The sequence below is a fragment of the Arachis ipaensis genome, chromosome B10 (assembly GCF_059453495.1).
Source record: "Arachis ipaensis isolate K30076 ecotype BB chromosome B10, ASM5945349v1, whole genome shotgun sequence".
NCBI lineage: Eukaryota > Viridiplantae > Streptophyta > Magnoliopsida > Fabales > Fabaceae > Arachis > Arachis ipaensis.
In genome coordinates this window covers 129,060,545-129,076,135 of record NC_142435.1, presented here as the reverse complement: position 1 = coordinate 129,076,135, position 15,591 = coordinate 129,060,545, and the positions used below count along the sequence as shown (strand labels likewise).

The window sequence follows — 15,591 nt, the reverse complement described above, 5'->3', positions numbered from 1 at the left end:
TTTGATTGATTAAAAAATAATAATATAAAATATATATTTAATATTATTGTAATAAATATATAATTTATTAAATAATCATCATTAATTTATATACATAATTATAATTATTATTGAAGAGTATTTTAATTATATTAATTAAAATGTATGTTATTTAATATTTGTAAAAAAAAATGTACATTTTAATAATAAAAAAAATAGAGTGTCATTTAAGCATTTTGAGAGTGTCTCCTACTTATTATATAATAAAATATATGTAATATATAATTAAATACAGTTTTATAAAATATACGTCCATGAACCATGATGATGATTATTGGAGCAAGGTTTCATGGTCAATACAGAGCTCCGTGCTGATGCATGATGTTTGTCTTAATCTATGAGAGGATATTATTAACTAATTGTCCCAAGACAAATTAATCACACTACATATACCAACAAACACATAAAGCTCCAATGGTGGGGACAAATCCATAGCAATTAAATTAAAAGACAAGATTGAACCTTAAGACATTGTCTCCATTCACTAGTAGTAGATGCTAATAATCCCAAGTCCCAACTACATACATTTTTAATCATCAATAATAATGATCATTAAGAACCATTTCTTCATGTCCATGATCATGTTCACATTCATCATGGTTCATTTTCTTTTCAGTGTTGTTCATGCTCAAAACAACGATGAAGACATGGCACCCGAGATGTCTGATACACTGCATCCAAGCAAGGCTCTTGTTATATCGGTCCTCACCGTAATCTTCACCATAACATTCTTCTTACTCGCATATGTTCGTTTCTGCAGATTCAATCCAGTTGTTGGGATGTCATATCCGAATCCCAACAACATTCAAGGTCATATCGGGTCAAGATTCTCCGGAATCAACAGGGAACTCGTCGAAAAACTCCCCTTCTTCAGATTCTCTTCTCTCAAGGGCTCCAAAGAAGGTCTAGAATGTACAGTTTGCCTCTCGAAATTCGAGGATTCCGAGGTCCTCAGGCTACTCCCAAAGTGCCAACACGCTTTCCACATTAATTGTATTGACAAGTGGCTCGAAAGCCACTCGACTTGTCCTCTTTGCAGGTACAGGGTGGAACCCGGAGACATCAAGAGTAACGTGCGCTCTCTTAGCTTTGGGTCCCTCCGAGTACCTTCAAATTTAACGGAAGAACCAAACCTCGAGATCTACATCCAAAGGGAACCATCACATCGACGGTCATCAAGATTTGGCTTCTTGGAATTCAGCAAGAGCAAGAAACAAGGAGAAGAAGGTGGTAGTGGTAGTAATAGTAATAATAACAATGATATGAATAAGAATAACCACAAGTTCAACCACAGAATAGTGGTATCTGACGTTGTAACAAGAAGTAGGTGGAGCGATCTAAACTCTTCGGATTTGCTATCTTTGAGCATGGAGATGCTCAACGATGCTTCCAGCGCGAGATTCTCACCGGAAAAGATTGTTCAAGGGGAATATTCAGTTAGTGTTGATGATGAAGACGAGAATTCATTCACAGCACTGAATAGTAGTAACAAGAACAAGGATTGTGGGAAGAAGAGATCAATGTCTGAGATTGCAAATGTTCCGAGATTTGCAGAGATCATGACGATGAAAAAGCAGAACAGTAGTAGTAGTGGTGTTGGAAGGGAAGAAGAGAGGTTCTTGAGGATTTGGATGCCGATTGCTCGTAGAACGGTTCAGTGGTTTGCAAGAAGACAAAGAAACTACTATGATGGTGGTGATCAATTAAGTAGGCACAAACATTTAGGATCAAATGTTTGATCAATGGTATTGTTGTTGTTGTAATAGAACTAGAACGTAAACAAGTGTATACTTTGATTTTGTGTCGGTGTAATTAGAAAAAAATATCATATTAAACTATAATCCCAGAAAAGCATAGAAAAGTGAAATTTAATAGCGTCCCGAATGAAATTAACGATAATATCATTATTTCGTTTCTTGCTGACTATAATTTTATTAAATTATATTATTATTATTGTTCCTAAGGTTACCTGAAACGCTGAGTCGGGTTTGAACGTGGAGTTTGGATTTCCTTTGGGTGGCAGTATCTGACTTGTTAGTGTCGAGGTGCCGCCTGTTTCGAGTTCCTCGAGAGGAGGTTGGGGGTAAGGGTGGCAACGGGGTGGGTTTATGCTCTATCCGACCTCGTCCCGCTGTACAACACTCTGCATAGAACCCGTCCCGTTTCTACCCGCGAGTAGTAAAACGTTGAACCCTAACCCGTCCCTGCGATTACCCGTCCCGCTCCTACTCGCCCCTATAATTATTAAAATCCAATAAATAAAATTAAATTTCAAAATTTATATAACTATCATCACATACATAACATAAATTAAAGTAATTACCCGCCCCGCCCCGCCCCGCTAAAAACCCGCCTCGGTGCGGGGCGGATAATTACTCACCCCAAGTGGGTAGGGGCGGGGTGGGTACCTACGGGTTCGGGTGGTATTGCCATCCCTAGTTGGGGGTGGTACCTGCAAGAGATTCCGATGCTTAAGTAGCAATGACTTTAGGCAGGTTTTTAGTAGTGTAGAACGTAAGTTATACCTGGGGGCTCCAGTGTATTTATAGTAGAGAGTGGTAACCTCCCTGAGGGTGATAATCTTATCTTATCTTATATTTTTGGGAGTTTGTTGAGATCTTATCTTCTTTGTCACTGCATTTCTAGAAGCGGTGATCTTATCTTGATCCCTTCTAAGTGGTGTCCGACCTTTTAGAAGAGGTCGGCTAGAGTTTGGAAGGCCTTCTCAAGAGGTCGGCCCTTTCGCCATACTGAGTTCCAAGTAAGAGCTCGGGACAGGGTATGAATAGTGCCCCTGCTCGAGTTTCGACCTTTTTGTAGGTCGTGTTCGAGCATGAGTGACTTCGTCTTTGTTGGATTTTTCCCTTGAGGTAGTTCGGGCCGGTGACCTTTCGTTGATTTTTGAAATTTGAAACGTTACTCTGCTTTAAATACGGAGCTTAGTTTGGCGCGACAGTTTCCTCGATTCCTGCGAGCGCTTTTAAGGCCTATTGATTAGGTTTTTTATTCCTTCGCTGTTTCATTCCTTCGGCGCTTATAAAAGTTTTGGCGCCTCTTCTTCTTTCTTTTCTTCTTTTTCCTTTCCGCGATGCCTGTTCTTTTCATTTCTTTTCAAGTTTCTCTCCTTACTGCCGTTCGACTGCGCCTTGTGCCCAAGAATTTCTTTTTCCTGGAGTTTTCCTTTTCGGAGAGGGACATTCGTTTCACCGCTGTTTAACGCACTCTTTCTTTCAGCTCCCCTTCAGGTAGGTACTTCACCTTTTGTTTTGTTTACTTGCTTCTTAATAGTAGCTTCTGGTAGATGATCGGCTGAATTTTCACCTTACTTTGTCGTTGGTGGACACTAGTACTGTGTTCTTGTTCTGTTTGATTCCATTTTTGACAGCAGCGTAGTTTATTTGGAAAAGGATTTTTTTTTGCTTGGCTATTTCTCGTAATTTGTTTAGCAGTAATTTTTGTTCCTTTTAGGACTGTTGTGTCTTTTGGGAATAACATGCTTGGTTCTTGGTGGTTTTCATTTTTCTTTCATGGGGTTCCTGCGCAAGACAAAGAAGACCGTGGCTGCCCAAAACCTACAAAGAAGGGAGCTGGTGAGGGCTCTTCTCAACTTCCTCCTAAGAAGCCGAGTTCGGGTCCTCAGAGTTAGAGGAAGATCATCCCTACTCCTGGCGTTCATTTGATCCCTCTTGATCCCCCTATGACGAGCTCGGGCGCGCCTCCATCTCCGACCACTTCGGGTCCTGCCCCTAAGAAGCAAAAGACTATTGGGGGACTGGGAATTAACAATAAAGATTTTGATGGGTTCGCCTGGAGTGAGGAGCATATTCTGCCTTACAGCTTTACCTCTACCGATGATGTGTCTATCCTCAACCATGTTCAGTACATAGCTCGGAATTGCATTTGGATGGCTGGTTTGAGCAGAACCATTGCCAAAGAGTTTAAGAAGTCTCCTATCAGTGCTACCGAGGCATTTCTGGAGGCTGCCCGGGCTGATGTGGAGAGGTTGAATGACTTAAAGGCTAAATGGGAAGAAAAAAGCGCTAAGTTGGAGTCAGATCTGGAGAAGGAAAAAGCTCGGGCAACCAAGGCGGAGGCGGCGTCGAAGTTGGCAGAGGAGATGAAGAAAAGGGCTGAAGAGAGCTACTCTCGTACTTATTGGGAGTTGTTTGATGCGAAGGAGAAGCTTCAATCAGCCTATGATGACTATGCTGAGCTTCAGGGCCACCCGGTGAAGGGGATGGCCGAAATGTATGAAAATCTGAAGGGTCAAGTCCATGTCCTGGCTCCTCAACTTATCTTGCACATATTCATTGAAATTGCATGATTTTGTGAATGTCCTTCTAATTGTGCTTAATTGTTAAAAAAAATACTTTTTGTACTTTAAATTGTCAAATTTAATTCACTTTTATTCCGTTCGATACTTTGATATGTTTATTTAAGTGATGTAAGTTTTAGAAGGTAATGATGGCTTAGGAAGTTAAAGAAAAAGCATGCAAAAGTAGAAGATTCATGAAGAAATGAAGACTGAAAATTCTCCAAGTTGTGCGTACGCATGACTCCAGGCACGTGACTCACTTGAACAAACACATAGCTGGCAATTTCAAGCTCATGTTGGGTCTAATCGAACTCATTTCTGAAGTATTTGAAGCATGGATCAAGGGGGATCAATCAAGTAGTTTTAGTTTAGTATTTTATTATAGTTTAGGTGATTCTAGAGAGAGAAGTTCGAACTTCTCTCTAGAATTTTAGGGTTTGTTAGTTTAATTTCTCTCTAATTTTAGGTTTAGATCCTGTTTTAGTTTAGTGTTGTTTATATTATATTCTTCTACCATCTTAGTTTACCGAATTTTGATTGTTAGTTTCTTGTTTTTTTGTTATTGCTATTTTTAGTTTATGAACACGTGTTGAATTTTTATTTTTCTTTAAAGCAATTTGATATTTTTCATATTTATTGATGTTCATTTGAGTTGTTATTATTGCTTTCTTATCTTGGTTAGTTGTAAATTTTATTTTTTTTTCATTTTAGAGTCTTGTCTTGGTTAGTTGTTATTAGTTTTTGGCGCCGTTGTCGGGTTGTTGCAATGTTTATATATTTATTCAACTGGGTCAAGGCGACTCTTACAACAGTCTGCATTCTGTTGTTGTGGAAGGTCACCGAATGGGTTTCATTAAACTCAGTAGAGGACTCCGATAAAGAGATCCCCTCTTTTCCTACCTTTTCTCCATTTGCTCAGAGGAGAGAACACAATGACATGTTCTAAGGACTAAGACTGAACGCTAGATGTTGCTCCAACAACCATCTGATGTTTGCTAGTATGGATTATTGGTCCCACTAAAGAGGATAATACAGATGAAATACTGACAATAACTAACAATTGAATCACAAATAATGACTATTTATTATCGAAAATGGTACTAAATAAAATAGTCGTCAGAAAACCACCAAAAATGCTAAGCGGTCTGTTTGGCAAATGCGTTTGAGAAGATTAAAGTGCAAAACAATGTCTTGAACACTGTTTTATCTTTGTGTTTGGTAACTATTTTTGTTGAGACGTGATTTTTTATCCTAACCGCTCTATTCTAACGCAGACGTGATTCTTTATCCTAAACGCGCGTTCACCTAAAGCAAGAAGTTGTAGCTTCTGCTTTCACCTAACTTTCCTTATGTTTGATGTTTACCTTGTTGTTAATATATATATGCATATTATAGTACATATAGATATCTTTCATCAAATAGTTTACTTCTATCTAGTTTATTTTAATTTTAGTTATAAACTCACTCATTCTTAAATTAATTATATTTTTATTTAGCAATAATTATAACCTCAGTTATTTTTTCATTTTGTAATTGTATAATATCTTTTAAGATTATTTTTGAATAAATACTTGTAGTATATAATAGTATAATAGATATAAACTACTTAATAAATTAATAAAAATTGAAAACAATAGTTATTTTAATATAAAAAGAAAATAAAATTATTTATAATAGAGTGAAACTAACAAAATACTTATTGTTTGTGTTCTATATAGTTTTAGAACAGCTAGATATTCTTAAAATATTAGTGAAAATATGTATTTTAAATTTTAATTTTAAATTTTTGAGTATTTTTATTTTTTATTTACATAGGAACGGGTGAACCGATTCAACCAATGACTTGGTGGTTGAACCAGTGATCCAGTAACCTAGTAACCTGATCAGTTCGAACAACGATTCGGTTCTAAAACTATGGTTGTTTTTAATTTATTAAAAAAATATTTATTTCTATTATAATAGTGAATAATAAGTGTGTACTAAAATAGAGTACTAAACAAAATACTATATAAAAAATATAATAAAAGAGTATAAAAAAGAATATATATTTTTTATAAGATAATATTATTATTTAATAACATATTTTTTAAGGAGTTATCTATGAAAAAGTGATTTTAGATAATATTATTCAAACGATATTCATTTTTAGCAAAATTAGAAGTGACAAACATAAATCATATTAGCACAGACTCAAGCAAAATAAATTCTATAAAATCACTTTTATTTAAATTTTATTTTGACAAATTCCATTCCAAAGACACACATATAATATTACTTAAAAAAGTAGGCGAATATGAATTCGATATTTGATCTAATAGCGTACATGGTAACTTTGTACGTTATTTTTAATTTAATATGTAAAAATGGATTTTCATTTGTTTAACGAGAAATTAAATATATTTAAATTGCTAAAAAATAAGACGATAATTATTTAAACTATTGAATGGAAGGCTGCTACTACTATTATTACTACTACTACTACTATTATGTACAGTAAACAATATCTTTATTTTGAGATTGAATTGTGCTGGAAATATGATCTACTTCAGAAGATGATTACTTACTCTTGTGGGGTGTATGTTTGTGTTTATAGTAGAGTAGCCTGATCCTTGAAATGACATTAATGAAATGGATAGAAGGGAGGTTTCTTATTTTTTCTTGGTATATGTATCCAAAAAAATAACATCTTATTATTATGTATTTTGAATCATTTTTTATTTTTATATATTTTTTATCTATTACGATCTGAAGAATATGAAAAAAAAAAAAGCAAAAACTCTATGTGCCCCTTCAACTGAATATGAGACATTGAAAAATTACATGATTTGTTTATTGTCTTTCTATATAACTTTACATCATAGGATAATAGGGAAACATTCACACCGTGTTTGGTTAAGAATATGAGACAAGTGAATATACGAAAAAAAGGAATGGCAAAAAAATGAATGGAAATAATTATTTTTAACGCATTACTCTAACATAGGCTCACATTTAATGATTATATATGTTAGGCCAATAATATAAATTAAATATACCATGATCCTTGCATTTTAATGAAATGCAAGAAAAAATAAAGACTTTGACATATTTATAGTTTATTGTATAATTACGATGTATTATCGTTATTATTATTTGGAATGAGTTTTATATTGTTATGATATAGATGTCCATAGACGGCTCCACTTTTGTTTATTTATTTTTATTTTATTTTGATTACATTTTTCTTATTTATTTATTACACAACTATACAAATATAAAAATACTTCTTTATTTTATTTTATTTTTATTACCTCTTCCTTATTTATTTATTTTACAAAATATATCAATTAGTTTAGGGTGAGTTACACTCACGTGGGTTTTGGCTGGGCCGGTTGGGGGAAAGGTGGGTAATGGATCTATTCATGAGTTATAAAATGGGTTCTTTGCTCTTTTGTATTGTTGGACTCAATGGATGAGAAATAGAATATCTGTTGTGGCACATATTTAAATGAAGTGTTTATAGTGGTGTCAGCCTTGTTCATTTCCCCTTTATTCATTGAAGATACAGCGAGACTTGCATGCGTTAATGGTCATGACCATCGAATATGGTCGTTTTCAGTTCTATGCGGTGCATAGAGGTCGTGTCCCCAGCATTTATAGGTCTTGGGAGGAATGCGAGCAACAGGTGAACGGATTCCGAAACAATAAACACCGTGGCTTCCATGATCTGTGAGAAGCATTGGCTTGGCTGCGTAGCGCCGCATCTCCTCCAGCTCGTCAGCCAACACCGCATGTTCAACCGGTAAGAAGAAAACCGTCAAGATTGTTAAAAGGTTCTTTCTGTTCAATCCCTTTCTCTCAGCAAGTTTCTTCCATCATAGTCGTAGCCAACAGCCAGCACTCTGGAGATGACAGTGGTGGCAGCAACCTTGCTGGAATGAATGATGAGCTCAAACTTCTTTTATAGTATTTTTAAGCTCCTATGAGTATTTTCGTTTAGCAATCCTATAAATTCGGAGTGACTGTGATGTTGATGTGCATGTTTCTGAAATAATACACAATTGGCTCGTGCAGTTGCAGAGCCAAGGGCAGATGGTAAGTTCGTGTATGTGGAAGACATGGAGATCATGTTGATGCGGGCATGCTCATTTTTTCAAATTGGTTTCCCACTTTTTGTTCCTCAGGAAATTAACTCAAATGATGAGCGTGTGCTATTTGGGTTCACAGTTGTTCTGCCCCACAATGGCAGAGGTCTAGATCTTATGGCTCATGGTCCTTTGTGCTACGAGGAACGTGTTGCTTGCCAAAAAGTTTCATTCACAATGCTTAATAAGATTTTTGGGGCTACTAGTTATACCGTTCACGATTATAACTATCGCATGCTCGGACTTGTCAAAGAACATATGAATCAGTCAAGGGTAGATGAAGTTGGTAGATTGACTGAGCGAATTCATATACTAGAGAAGGAGAATGAGGAACTTTCGGGACAAATTGAAATGTTTGGGGATATGTTAGAGGAATAGGGTGCATGGTGGATCATGTTATGTATGCTTTGGGTGGAGGTACGTAGGGCCATGGGATTTTGATAAACCACTATTTTATGGTTTATCTTGTGCTAAATTGAGTGGTTTTTTATCAAGTCTTCTGCACACTTATTCATACAATTTGCATGTTTTACATTTTCCTTCCTGATTTTATGTTATGATTGAAAACTTGCTTCCTAAGCCTTTAAATTGTGTATTTTTAATTCCCCTTTATACCATTCGATGCCGTGATCCGTGTGTTAAGTGTTTTCAGGCTATATAGGACAGGAATGGCTTAGAGAATGGAGATGAAGCTTGCAAAAATAGAAGGAACACAAGAAATAAAAGGAGATGACCAGCGAGGATCGACGCGCACGCATGGTTCACGTGTGTGCGTGATTTGGAGATTTAACAGCGACGCGTACGCGTATGGTGTGGAAAATTGTGATTACACTTTTCACAACTCTGCACAACTAACCAGCAAGTGCACTGGGTCGTCCAAGTAATACCTTACGTGAGTAAGGGTCGATCCCACAGAGATTGTCGGTTTGAAGCAAGTTATGGTTATTTTGTAACTCTTAGTCAGGAAATTAGTAATAAAAATATTTGTGTTTATAAAGAATAAATAACATAAAATAAATGGTACTTGTAATTCAATAACGAGAAACAGGTTGAGGTTTCGGAGATGCTTTGTCATCTGAATCTCTGCTTTCATACTGTCTTCTTCTCCAAACACGCACGGCTCTTTCCATGGCAGGATGTATGATCCTCTCAGATGAAAATAAATCCATATGCGCTGTCACTGCACGGCTAATCATCTGTCGGTTTCCACTAGCATCGGAATAGGACCCTTGTCCTTTTGCACACTGTCACTGCACCCAACATTCGCAGTTTTGAAGCTCGTCACAGTCATCTCTTCTTAGATCCTACTCGAAATACCACAGACAAGGTTTAGACTTTTCGGATTCTAGGAATGCTGCCAATTGGTTCTAGCCTATACCACGAAGGTTCTAACCTCCGGACTCAGTCCGTGGATCAGAAACCCAAGAGATACGCATTCAAGCTGTCGCCCAATGACTACGTTGAGCTCAGATAGAACGGGAGTGGTTGTCAGGCACGCGTTCATAGATTTGAGAATAATGATGAGTGTCACGGAACATCATCTTCTCCGGATTGAAGTACAAATGAATATCTTAGAATAGAATCAAGCATGATTGAATGGAAAACAGTAGTAATTGCATTAATTCATTGAAACACAGCAGAGCTCCTCACCCCCCAACCATGGGGTTTAGAGACTCATGTCGTCAGAAATACAATATGAAGTGTAAAAATGTCATAGGTTACAAGATGAATCTCTAAAAGTAGTTTTTATACTAGACTAGTAACTTAGGTTTAGAGAAAATGAGTAACTAAATGCAGATAGTGCAGAATTCTACTTCTAGGACCCACTTGGTGTGTGCCTGGGCTGAGCTTTCAAGCTTTCACGTTCATATACCCAAAGTTGGCATTAAACGCCACCCCAGGTGCCAGAATGGGCATTTAACGCCGAAAAAGGTGCCAGTTCTGGCGTTTTACGCCAGACAGTTTTAGGCTAACTTTGGACGCTGGTTTGGGCCATCAAATCTCGGGCAAAGTATGGACTATTATATATTGCTGGAAAGCCCAGGATGTCTACTTTCCAACGCAATTGAGAGAGCGCCAATTGGGCTTCTATAGCTCCAGAAAATTCACTTGAGTGCAGAGAGGTCAGAATCCAACAGCATCTGCAGTCCTTTTTCAGTCTCTGAATTAGATTTTTGCTCAGGTCTCTCAATTTCAGCCAGAAAATACCTGAAATCACAGAAAAATACACAAACTCATAGTAAAGTCCAGAAATGTGATTTTTGAATAAAAACTAATAAAAATATAATAAAAAGTAACTAAAACATACTAAAAACTATATAAAAACAATGCCAAAAAGGGTATAAATTATCCGCTCATCACAACAAAAAACTTAAATTGTTGCTTGTCCCCAAGCAACTAAAAATAAAATAGGATAAAAAAAAGAGAATATACAATGAATTCCAAACTTATCAATGAAGATCAGCTTCAATTAGGTGAGCGGGACTTGTAGCCTTTTTGCTTCTGAATAGTTTTGGCATCTCACTTTATCCTTTGAAGTTCAGAATGATTGGCATCTATAGGAACTCAGAATTCAGATAGTGTTATTGATTCTCCTAGTTCAGTATGTTGATTCTTGAACACAGTTACTTTATGAGTCTTGGCCGTGACCCTAAGCACTTTGTTTTCCAGTATTACCACCGGATACATAAATGCCACAGACACATAACTGGGTGAACCTTTTCAGATTGTGACTCAGCTTTGCTAGAGTCCCCAGTTAGAGGTGCCCAGAGCTCTTAAGCACACTCTTTTTACTTTGGACCACGACTTTAACCACTCAGTCTCAAGCTTTTCACTTGACACCTTCACGCCACAAGCACATGGTTAGGAATAGCTTGGTTTAGCCGCTTAGGCCAGGATTTTATTCCTATGGGCCCTCCTATCCATTAATGCTCAAAGCCTTGGATTATTTTTACCCTTGCCTTTTGGTTTAAAAGGCTATTGGCTTTTTCTGCTTGCTTTTTTTTTGCAAGCTTTTGTCTATTCACTGCTTTTTCTTGCTTCAAGAATCAATTTTATGATTTTTCAGATTATTAATAACATTTTTCCTTTTTCATTATTCTTTCAAGAGCCAACAATTTTAACATTCATAAACAACAAATTCAAAAATATGCACTGTTCAAGCATTCATTCAGAAAACAAAAGGTATTGTCACCACATCAAAATAATTAAACTAATTTCAAGATATAATTCGAAATCATGTACTTCTTGTTCTTTTGTAATTAAAAACATTTTTTATTTAAGAAAGGTGAAGGATTCATAGGACATTTATAGCTTTAAGACACAGACTCTAAATTTTATTAATCATAAAAATAAGACATAAAATAAACATAAAAGCAGACCAATAATAAAATAAAGAAAATTTAAAAACATAAAAATAAATTACTCTTAAAACAGATCTCTAATAACAAAAGTTATCACAGAGTTAGGACTCAACAACCTGCATTGGGAGAGGCAAGTACTCCTTCAATTTGTGGGATGCCTGGCTCTTCAAGGGACAGCTTTTAGCGCTTTAGCTCTTGTATCTCACGCCCTTGCTTCTCTTGTTCTATGAACGGTTTGCAAAGCATGCTGGTTTGATTCTGCTGTTCCTCTGAGTTGATTTACAGCTTCTTGCAGTTTGGTGACAGATGCTTCTAAGCGAGTCCAATAGTCAAATTGAGTAATTTCTGGAAGGAGCTCATGCGCCCTCCTCTTGATGAGGTTGTCTTGAACTTGCTGTCCATCCATCACCCTTTTGGTGATTAGGTGTTCGACTGGGATATACTCATCAACACCTATTTGTACTCCCGCATCTTTACATAACAGACTGATCAAGCTTGGGTAGGCCAATTTGGCCTCAGTGGATTCCTTGTTTGCAATTGTGTAAATTTCACAAGGAATTAATTGATGGACCTCCACTTCTTTTTTCAGCATAATACAGTGGATCATCACTGCTCTTTTGGCAGTGACTTTAGAGTGGTTACTAGTGGGGAGTATGGATCGCCCAATGAAATCCAGCCAGCCCCTAGCAACTGGCTTGAGGTCTCCTCTCTTCAGTTAGTTTGAGACACCTTTTGAATTGGTTATCCACTTGGTTCCAGGGAGGTATATGTCCTCTAGAACTTGATCCAACTTTTTATCTTTAGCCATTCTCCTGTTAAAGGATTCTGGATCATCCTGCAGTTGAGGAAGTTTGAGGACTTTTCTCACTTTGTCAAGATGGAAATAGATAATCCTGCCTCTGACCATGGTTCGAAAAGTGTGGAAGGCAGTTCCCTCCATTCTTTGCTTATCTGTCAGCCACAAATTTGCATAAAATTCCTGGACCATGTTTCTTCCCACATTCATCTCAGGATTAGCTAGGATTTCCCAGCCTCTGTTTCGAATCTGCTCTTGGATCTCCGGATATTCGTATTCTTTCAGATCGAACTTGACTTCCGGGATCACTGATCTTCTACACACTATTTTGAAGTAATGATCTGCATGTTCTTTGGTGCAGAACCTCTCATGCATCCATTGTGATTTTGGATTGTTTTCTTTCTTGCCTCTTGGAGTGGTTTGTTTTCCTTTAGGGGCCATGATCTTGGTCAGTGATCACGGAAAATCATACCAAACTTAGAGGTTTGCTTATCCTCAAGTAAAAGCACAGAAAGAAGATGAGTAGATGGAGAGAATGATTTGAATGATGGAGGAGGGATGATGGTCGAATGTATAAATAGAGGGGAGGGAGGGTATGGTTTCGAAAATTTAAAAAGAAAAAGATATGATTGATAAAAGATAAACATGATATGCAAAAGAGAATATTGTTTTCAAAATTTAAGAGATATGAAGAAGATATGAGGAAGTTAAATCTGAAATTTTTTTTTGTTTTGTATCTAAGAAATAAAAGATAATATGAATGAATTGAAAAGATTTGAAAAGAAATTGGGAAGATAAATGAGTTTTTGAAAAAGATTTGAAAAGAATTTGAAGGAGAATTAAAAGGAATTTATAAGATTATGAATTTTTGTTAATGGAAGTTAGAAATTGAATGTTTGTAATGTTTAGATGCAGAAAACTTTGAATTAAAACAAGAAAATTCGAAAAAATTTGGATTGAAAATGAAATTACCTTTCCCCTGTCTGTTCTAGCGTTAAACGCCCATCTGGTGGCCATTTTGGGCGTTTAACGCCCAGCCAGGTATCCTGGCTGGCGTTAAACGCCAGAAATTCTTCTTCACTGGGCGTTTTTCTGAACGCCCAGAATGGTAGCCATTCTGGCGTTTAACGCCCAGTTTGCCTCCTTACTGGCGTTTTGACGCCAGTGAGCTCCTTTTCTCTGTGATTTCTCTATTTTATGTCTTGAACCTCCATTTTCCTCACTTTTTCACTGAAAATATGTTAACTAACATGAAAAACAAAATTAAAAAGACTTATATAACTATTACAAACATCTAACTATTGATAATGGCTGGATTGCCTCCCAGCAAGCGCTTCTTTACTGTCTTTAGCTGGACTTTACTGAGCTTTTAACTTAGTCTTAGCTTTGAGCATTCTTGCACAACATTGCCCTCAAGATAATGTTTGATTCTTTGTCCATTAACAATGAACTTTTTCTCAGAATCAATATCTTGAAGTTCTACATAGCCATATGGTGACACACTTGTAATCACATACGGGCCCTTCCACCGGGATTTCAATTTCCCGGGGAATAATCTGAGCTTTGAGTTAAACAGCAGGACCTTTTGTCATATCTCAAAGACTCTAGATGACAGCCTTTTGTCATGCCATATTTTTGCTTTCTCCTTATAAATCTTGGCATTTTCGAAAGCATTGAGTCTGAATTCTTCCAGCTCATTCAACTGGAGTAATCTCTTCTCTCCAGCTACCTTAGTATCAAGGTTTAGGAATCTGGTTGCCCAGTAGACCTTGTGTTCCAGTTCCACTAGCAGATGACAGGCTTTTCCATACACAAGCTGGTATGGAGAGGTTCCTATAAGAGTCTTGAATGCTGTTCTGTATGCCCAAAGAGCATCATCCAGACCTCTTGCCCAATCCTTTATACGGGCATTTACAGTCCGCTCCAGGATCCACTTTAGTTCTCTATTTGAGACTTCAGCCTGCCCATTTGTCTGTGGATGATATGGAGTTGCTACTTTATGGTTGATTTCATATCGGACCAGAGCAGAGACAAGCTGTTTATTGCAGAAATGAGTGCCTCCATCGCTGATCAGTATCCTAGGGACACCAAACCTGCTGAAGATATTCTTCTGGAGGAACTTCATCACTGTCTTAGTATCATTAGTGGGTGTTGCAATTGCCTCTACCCATTTAGATACATAGTCTACTGCCACCAGAATATAAGTGTTTGAATATGATGGTAGAAAAGGCCCCATGAAGTCAATGCCCCATACATCAAACAATTCAATCTCTAAGATCCCTTGCTGAGGCATGGCATAACTGTGAGGTAGAATACCAGCTCTTTGGTAACTGTCACAGTTACGTACAAACTCTCAGGAGTCTCTATAGAGAGTGGGCCAGTAAAAGCCGCATTGGAAGACCTTTGTGGCTGTTTGCTCACCTCCGAAATATCCTCCATATTGTGATCCATGGCAATGCCATAGGATCTTCTGTGCCTTTTCTCTAGGTACACATCTACGGATCATTCCGTCTGCACACCTCTTAAAGAGATATGGTTCATCCCACAAGTAGTACTTTGCATCAGTGATTCATTTTTTCGTTTGCTGCTTACTGTACTCATTGGGTATGAATCTCACAGCTTTATAGTTTGCAATGTTTGCAAACCATGGTACTTCCTGAATGGCAAAGAGTTGCTCATCCGAAAATGTTTCCGAGATCTCAGTAGAGGGGAGGGACGCTCATGCTACTAGTTCTATCTGGGACAGGTGATCTGCTACCTGGTTCTCTGTCCCTTTTCTCTCTCTTATTTCTATATCAAACTCTTGTAGAAGTAACACCCATCTTATGAGTCTGGGTTTTGAATCCTGCTTTGTGAGGAGATATTTTAGAGCAGCATGATCAGTGTACACAATCACTTTTGATCCCACTAAATAAGATCTGAACTTGTCAATGGCATAGACCACTGCAAGTGACT

The 15,591-nt window shown here is 37.2% G+C and overlaps 1 protein-coding gene across 1 annotated transcript; it reads left to right on the top strand.

The window, feature by feature from the left end:
• The first annotated feature begins 478 nt into the window (after window positions 1–478).
• LOC107624412 (putative RING-H2 finger protein ATL12) lies at window positions 479–1,946 on the top strand. The gene has a single exon (XM_016326906.3). It carries the CDS (start codon window positions 585–587, stop codon window positions 1,776–1,778), a length of 1,194 nt encoding a protein of 397 aa, XP_016182392.1. The 5' UTR covers window positions 479–584; the 3' UTR covers window positions 1,779–1,946.
• Window positions 1,947–15,591: the final 13,645 nt, after the last annotated feature.